Here is an 8,554-nt window from a genome sequence, read left to right on the forward strand (position 1 = left end):
AAAAAAAAAAAAAAAAAAAAAATTGAACTCAGGCTCTTGTGCTTGCCAGGCAAGCGCTTATTCTACTGAGCCATCTCCCCAACCCCCAGGAAGAGAGACTGAAGGAGCAGCCAAGCCATGAGGGGAATCAAATGGTGGAAATAGCATAGACTTAGAAATCCTTGCTGGGTTTGAACCTGTAACCTTGAGTAGGTCACTGAGGTTTTGTGGGTCTGGTTTTCTTCTTTTGTAGCGGAAAAGGCCCTGTGGGGTGACCATGAGAGTGAGCATTGTTGAGAGGTGCTTTCCCACATGTCTTTCGCAACTCTACACATCTTGCAAGCAGAAGACCTAGCTGCTTTTGTTGTGGCCTTTGTTCAGTGACTGGTTTTGAAGGACTGAAGGAGTGTTTCCCTCTAGGATGGTGGACAGACTTGCTTGCTGTCCAGTACAGTGGAAAATACCACGTGTACTCAGAGGAAAGGGAGACTTTGGCCGTCATAAAGCATTTGGGTTATAAACCACCCTGGCAGTGCACCCCTATAGCTCCAGCTATTCAGGAGGTTGAAGCAGGAGGATTGTTTGAGCCCATCTGGAGCAATATATAAACAAATATTTAGGCCCTCTGAGCTTGGAGCTCTCAGCAGTGAGGCAATGCCTCTGCATGTACAACACCTACCTGAGTCCCTTCGGGCCTTTCTTGGGGCCTTGGGAGTCATAGGAAACGGAACAAACGGGTCCCTTCTGAGTCATAGTAATAAGGTCCTTTGTGGTTCTTCTGCAAGGGAATGAAGACTTCATGGGGTCTTGGACAGTTTGCAGGCATGGAAAACTCTCAGGCCCTTCACAGTTCCTGGTGATCACTTACAAGGTCATACTAAATGTACGGTATATATCCACTAACTGGTCACAATAATCATTACTTAGTGAGTGCTTGTCCATGATTGCTGAGGCATCATGGGAGGTGGATTAGCTTCTCTCTCTCTCTCTCTCTCTCTCTCTCTCTCTCTCTCTCTCTCTCTCTTGATTAGCCTCCCTTGAAGCTAGAGTCAGATGCCAGAGAGACACTATAGCCCAAGATGCTGAGGGCATGAAATCCAGTGGTGTGCAGCTGCCAGGGTTCGATCCCTGGTGTGCAGTGCAGGCCCCGCCCCCGCGGCACTCTGAGACAGCGATTGACACAGGGTGTGGTGGGGCGTGCCTATAATCCCAGCTCTTGGGAGGCTGTAAACAGGAGGATCACTAGGAGTCTGATCTGTATATTAAGACCCTGTAGACCCTGTAGTAAATAAATTTAAAAAAAAAACTCAGTGGTGTTATTGGAAATTGAGTAGAAGTGACAGAAAATGGAGTATTTGTGATGTAGACAGACAGTACTAAGCTATGACTTGCACAGGAAGGAAGGTGAAGGAGTACTCTGGTATTTATGGATTGGGAGATAAATAGCTATCTGAGCCCATTCTGTGCTGCTCAAACAAGATGCCACAGGCTGGGCAATTTACTGAGACTAGAAATCATTTCTTAGGCTGAAAGCATAAAGCGTCTGACGTCTATCAAGGGCCCTCCCTGCGTCATCCCTTGGAAGAAAGGCTGAGGCGGCACACCGTCTTTTGTGCACCGTCACAACCTGAACACCTCCCATTCGTTCCTGCCTCTGCACCCTGTTACCATGGGGATTAAGTTTCAGTGCAGATTTGGGAGGGAAGGCGTTCAAGCCATAGCAGAGACCACCAGTCAGGAGGAGACTGGTGGGTAGAAGACAAAGCACACAGGAGGCGTGACAAGCTTAGAAGGCAGGGACTGTTGGGTATAAAGTGCAAGTGGGTGAGAAGGCTAGATCTCAGGAGACACTGTCCGTGAAGGGGAAGCTGAGGTCACGAAACACCAGTGGCCACTAAAGCATGCAGATAGACGAGATTGCACTGTGGTATTCAGCATATTCAGCACTCTCACAGTGTCCAGCAGCTTTCTTAGTTGAGTGGCCAGTGGAGCTGGTGTCTACCTGCTGGTTTCTACCCTGCCATCGCCCATCTGGGTCTGAGGATGGGACTGTCAGGCCTGCAGCAGAGGAGCTTGGATGACAGCTCAGAGTGAGGACGGGCACCCTCCCGCTCGGCCAGGCCTTACTTCTTAGGTGCTGGGTTTGAAGATTCCCTTTGAGAAATGAGTTTCTTTGTTAAAAGCAGGTTTGAGGGGAGAGTGAAGAGAAAGTAGCTAATGCAGAGGCAAGAGAGTGTTTTGTGCATCCTGGGAGTAGGGCTGAAGCTCACATGTGACAGATCTGCTTCTGTGTGCCTTGATAGCTCTCGGCGGCCAGCCGTAGCCTTCAGATTCACCACGCTCCGTCCTGGTGTCATCTACTTTGATGAGTCAGGTGGACCTCGTTTTGACTCTAGGTCGACCATGTCCTGGGACCTTGGGACAGCGGCTTTTGTGTCTCTTTCTTAGAGCTGGTCATAATTACACTTGTGGGCTGCTGAGAAGCTTAGAGATGACATACAAGTCTGTCTCTTCATCTGAAACTTGGCATGGTTGAACCTTGAGGATCCCCAAATTTCTGCTGGCATAGATCCCACATCCTGAGATGTGTGACTGGCATTTCTTTTCCTGCACAATCTTTTTTTTTAAAAAAAAAAAAACAAAAAACAAAAAACAAACACCTTCCTCAGCAGACTTGCCTCTGATAATAACTCCAGTGTTCTCATTTTCTCATTGCAGTTTTTCCACTACTCCCGAGGGGAAGTGTACCCTGGGAATTGGCCACTGTTTAAGGACAGAGTTAGCTGGGCCGGGGATCTGAGCAAGAAGGATGCATCAATCAACATAGAAAATATGCAGTCCATACACAACGGCACCTACATCTGTGATGTCAGAAACCCTCTTGACGTTGCCCGGGCTGGACACATTAGGCTCTATGTGGTGGAAAAAGGTACTTCAGGAATTGTGCAGTAAGGCGCAGTCCCCTCCCCTTACGTTTAGTTGGAAACGAAAGTGACATTTCCAGGTGTGTTTGGAGGAAGGATTCTTGCCCTGCAGCTGTGTTCCTTGTTTCCTTTGACCTGTGGGTCTCGCAGATATACCTGGGATGGGGAGCTGCTGCTGAGTCCAGCAGGGGGGGCTTGCAGTCTCATTTCAGAGGGACTCATCTACTTGTTCCAAGTAGGTGCTTTAGACCACTGAGCCATCTCTCCAGCCCCTGCAGAGATCTTTAAGCACCTTCTAAATGTTAAGCACCTGACCAGTCAAAAAAGAACAGTCTCAGACATCCAGTAACGTACAGTTCAGTGGGAGAAACACTGTGAGAAGTACTATGTTTTTTGATATAAGTGTGTAGGAGCATCAAGTTGATGTTCAGGGACCTGGAAGAAGGACTAGTTGAAAGGAGTAGGCCTTGAGGATGTTGCAAGGTAAGTTAGGACTGCTTACCATATACATTGGAGTTGGAAATGAGCCTGCAGGTAGTTCAGAGGGCTGGAGATCAGAGTATACAAGACCCCAATTGACCAGAAGCTGGGTCTGCCACTCTGAAATTCAGTGAAAGATGGTTAGAAAGGCATGAGGCTGAGGCCAGAGACATCATGGAGTGGTGTTGTAAGCAGGAAGAGGAGGGGGAAGAGGAGCTGGATGGAGGCCTTGGGATGTGAAGAGAACAGATACTTGAGCTAGTGAGGAAGTAGAGTTGGTAGGACTTGGAAACTGACTTGATGTAGGCTTGCAAGAGGAGGACAGGATGATCTGTAGGAGTGGGGCTTGGGAAGATGGACTTCCTTTCAAATGAGAATGTGAGATGGAGGAATAGAGACGTCAGCAGAAGTGAGACATCCAGGTGGAGATTTCCAAGACGACTGAGTTGAAGCTCTGGAAGTGAGGAGGAAGCTCTAGTTGAGAGTACAGATTTCAGAGGATTTATGTGACCCAGAGTTAAAGCTTGGATTCCTTGGTTGAGGGTGGCATGGGTGATGTGTGAAGGAAGTAGCAGAGAGGTAGAGCCCTGAGGTAAGTGGAACCTGAGAAGGAGGCTCTGCGAGTGGAGTGCTGCTCTGCCAGAAAGACAAACTTGAGTCATTTGTAGGTAAGTGAATGGAGCTTGTGACCATAATGTTAGGAGAACTCATCGGACACATAAGCTTGCTTAAATATCACACAGCTCCTCTGTGTGTGAAACTCAAAGACAGAGCAAAAGAAAGGATAATAGGAAGTAGGGGGATCTTTCTCAGAGGGGAAAGAGATGGAAGGAGAAGAGAAAAAGGAATTAAAATACGTTTTGTGTGTGTACCGGCATCCTACAGGAGTATAAACATTATGTACTGCACACATGAGCTAATGAAATGAAATTAAAAGTAAAAAGAAACCAAGAAAACCCAGATAGATAGATGTGCTGGTGTACCCTAGTACTAGGACCTGTTTACTGGTTGGGACTGGGCTGTAAACTAAAAACTAAAAAGATTGGGAAGTGGATCTGTCTCAGAGACTTCTTGTGTAGTGCATGAGAAAGCCAGGTTCAGTCTCCAGCACTTCAAAAGCCAAAAACAAAAATGAATCTTTAGAATAATATACATGGTGTGTGTGTGTGTGTGTGTGTGTGTGTGTGTAATTATATTTCTAGCACTTCTTTTTAACTTCAACTCCAGGATATTCACTAAGTGCAAATTTGTTTTCATAAGCCCACTACTTATGCATTCAATAAATTAATGCCTACTGGGTACCAGACACTGCTTTATGGATCCAGTACTATAGGGAGCCAAGACTCTAGTGGGAAGTGTCAGACAGGATGCACGTACTTAATAAATAATGCATATCAATGGACAGAGCACATCCCCGAGTTGCCTCTTCTAAGAAAATTTGATTCATCTACTGTGAAAATTTGCAGTAATTTTTTAAATATGGAGAATGCTTGATCCAGTGCAGAATAGTTTTGAAATTTACAAGGGTGTATTATAGGATCTCTTCAAAGGTTAACCTTTCCTCCTGAGTTTTTAAAATGTGATTTAATTAAGGGGACATGCTTTGCAGAATTATTGCTCTCTCCCCCTCATCTAGTGAATGCTTATTTATCTGCTAAATGTCTACATTTCTTTCCATCCTCGCTAAGCTGTCAATTCAGCCAGTGTCTCCAATGGGAGCCTTGGAATTTTAAGTTGTATCTTTTACCTGAGAGTTTGAATTCTCCATATAAGACACATTTCACTTGTACCTCTTCCTGGGGAAGACCACCGATGTTATGTCAAAAGGGAAAAGACAATGTATAGAAATATAGATATGAAAAAGCCTAATGTCTCAAGGGAGCAGGGAGCAGGGAGCAGTAAACAGAGCCCAAGGAGAACTGTTGTTGTCTCTCACTTGTAAATTCCAGAAAGCTGGGATTCAAGGCGGACGATAATAGCTTCTCCTGCTGGCTCCCTTTGTGTTCTTTCACCCCTTGCTTGGGATGTTATCAGCTTAGCATTGTATAAACTTAGTGTTAGGCAAATGGTGGACGTGGATAGAGATAGTTTGTATTTACCAAAGTAATTATGCACATTCCTTAGCCTGCCTTTAGCCCTCAATAAATGTGAGATGCTTCTGAGGCTCTGGGCTCACTTGGAGAGAGACTCATCTCAGTGAGACCTCTGAAGCTATGTTCCTCGGGTCTTCTCATTGTTTCTTTTGGTACTCACTCAGCATACAATAAGTGGTGCCCAACGTGGGGCACGGAAGACGACCAGGGGCAAGTTAGGAGCGGCCTGACCGCGTGGGAAAAGTACGTCCAGAGTAGATGAGACCAGCAGGAAAAGCTCAGAGTAATGGGAAGCTCCTCTTCAGTAGAAAATAAATATGTCCATCTTATTCGGACGTTACTCAAAGGAATGGATATAATGGTGAAACCAGTTTTGAGGAATTATTTTCACTTATTAAAAAAGGCATGTTTACTGGTTTCAGCCTAAGGGAAAGGCTGCTTTAAACTTAAAAGTTTGGAAACAAGTTATGAGAACGCTTTGTCTTGCTCATCAAAATGGAGACCCAATTCCTCTTCACGTGTGGGCTCTTTGTAGTTTAATCTCCTTAGCCTTGGCGTCATTGCAGTGGGACTCAGAAGAGTCTAAGAAATATTTGAAAAGGTTGGCTTCATATGCTGATATTGCTAAACCTCAAGAGCAGCTTCCGCGCAAATATGAATCTGCACAGGAGACCTTTTTAAGACCACTGTCTTCCTCACTCAAATGCAGATGCTAGCACAGCAAAAAAAACAAAAACAGAGCAGGGGGCCTGTGTGGTGCATAATTATTATAAGGTTGCACCCCCTCAAAACCCCCTACATGAAGGTGCTCCCTGGCATACTAATAGTGTCGGCTCTTTAAATTTCTTGATGCTCTATGACCGGGATGAGTCTGACAAACTGGGTCCTAACAGGACATTTATGGCATTACAAGCCATCTCCTCAGGATCTGAAGGTTTGGAGGCTGTAGAACAAAAGGAAACTAAAAATGAGGTATGTGAGCTGCGAGCCGAGGTAAGGCAATTATCACAATAACTTTCTAAATTGATTAATAAAATGGAGGACTCTACCCTGTAGTTCCTCCATTTCAATTCACAAAAATTCAGCCCCTACCACCATCTTTTAACCCTTCTGCTCCTTCATATGAGAAAAAGGAAGCCCCCATAAAAGTTTATGAAAGTGTGACATCTCAGGCAAGGAAGACAACAAGGGGACCCTGAAGCTTATTCTGCCCCTTTAGGTATTTTTTTCTGTGGTCGTTCAGCAACACCTACCAAATGCTCAATTTCCCCAGGGGTATGTGCAATGGGAACCCCAACCTCTAACATTCAAGATAATTAAAGATTTAAAGCAGGCTGTCATGGCCTATGGTATGCAGTCAACCTATGTGATTGGGTTAATACAAGGACTAGCAAATGAACATAGATTAATTCCTCATGATTGGGAAGTTTTGTGCCACACAATTTTAGAGCCAAACCATTATTTGCAGTTTAGAACTTGGTGAAAAGATGAAGCAGATGCTCAAGAGGGGGTTGACAGGGGACAAAATCCCCCAGTTGACGTTTCATCAGATCAGCTCACTGGGTCAGGGGCCTGGCTTGGTGTCCAAGCCCAGTTGCAGTATGATGATGTGGCTATTGCGCACACTTGCATTTGTTGCTTGAGGGCTTAAGAAAAAATGGAAAGACTAGAACATGCTCAAACATCATTTGCTAAGGTTCTCCAGTCTAATAAGGAGCCATATGTAGATTTTGTCTCCTGATTAAGGGAGGCTATACACAAAACAGTGAGAACACCAGAAATGAGGGATTTATTGTTACAAACTGTCTTTTAAGAACGTGAATACCAAATGTCAAAATTCTGTGTGTCCCTTAAAGGCAAAGGCACAAGGTGCATCGTTAGAAGAACATATTAAGGCCTGCACAGATACTGGCTCAGAGCCATGCCCAGCTAATTTATTGGCAGCTACCTTACAGTCTTTTTTTTTTTTTTTTTTTTTTTTTAAACAAAATCATACCAAATGTTTTAAGTGTGTAAAAATGGGTCATATGAGAAAAGATTGCAGAAAAAGACAATATAAAAAGGAAAAAAAGAGATAAAAATAACAAGACTGTTCAAGGACTTTGTCTGAGAAGTGGAAAAGGTAAACATTGGGCTAATGAATGCTGGTCCAAACCTGATAAAAAATGACCAGCCCTCACGCTCTCAGGGAAACTGAAGAATAGGCCCAGAGAACTGGATAATAGACCCAGAGATAGACAATATGGGAAACCTGCAGTTTCCAATGACCAGCCCGAATTTCAATCAAACACAGAGGTGCAGATCTTTTCCAAGCAAAAGATTTCCCCAAAAGCGGAAGCGCAACTTTAGGCTGCGGAAAATCAGCTTTTGCTCCAAGTTTGTGGCATTTACAAAATTAAAACTGAAGTTTTCAGCCCTATTCCAAAAGATACTGTAGCTCTGATTGTAAAAAGGAGTAGTATTATTACCCCAAGGTGTATTTGTACATTTGGTAATTATTGATAGTGATTATGAAGGACAAATATTACTTATGGTATATACTACTAAAAGTTTTCAAATTAAAGCAACTACTTATCAAAATAATAGTCTACAAATCTTTATTATACATATTAGAACTCATACTGCATTGTGTGGCCCTATTGTCAGCAGGAAACAACCGGATAGATTGTTTACTTGTAAGTAATGTTCAAGCTGTCTTCTAAGAAGTTTTGGAAAAGAGAAAAGTTCTTTTAAGTTGCAAATTTAAAAGTTGGTTCCAAGTGTCGGGATGCCACGAGTGGGAGGGGCACAAATTGAGATCAGGGAGGGCCCGAGCTCCCATCACTCGCATCCTAGGCTGACCCAGATTGGCATCTGCAAGAGAGGTTCAGCCGCAGAGACCTGTGTTCTGGTGCTAAGTAGGTGGGTCATGACCATGACATGCTGTGGCCGTAGCATCAGCTGTGCGCGTGGCTGGCTTTGCAGAGTCTTAAGGCTCAAGACAGCTGACACATAGTGGCTACACACAGAGGCCATAGCTACAGGGCCACAGCTCCCTTAAAGCTTTAGGAGGTAACGTGGGCCTGAGAAAACCCTTTG

The 8,554-nt window shown here is 44.4% G+C and overlaps 1 protein-coding gene across 1 annotated transcript in view; it reads left to right on the forward strand.

The window, feature by feature from the left end:
- The window catches only part of Mpzl1 (myelin protein zero like 1), a gene marked incomplete at its 5' end in the record, with an annotated part of 69,213 nt that overhangs the window by 1,656 nt on the left and 59,003 nt on the right, over nt 1-8,554 (forward strand). The window contains one exon of the mRNA XM_023706322.1: nt 2,698-2,908. Within this exon, the coding sequence (XP_023562090.1) occupies nt 2,698-2,908 (211 nt within the window). The remainder of the gene's footprint in view (nt 1-2,697; nt 2,909-8,554) is intronic.

The sequence above is a fragment of the Octodon degus genome, unplaced genomic scaffold (assembly GCF_000260255.1).
Source record: "Octodon degus isolate 3935 unplaced genomic scaffold, OctDeg1.0 scaffold00250, whole genome shotgun sequence".
Taxonomy (NCBI): domain Eukaryota; kingdom Metazoa; phylum Chordata; class Mammalia; order Rodentia; family Octodontidae; genus Octodon; species Octodon degus.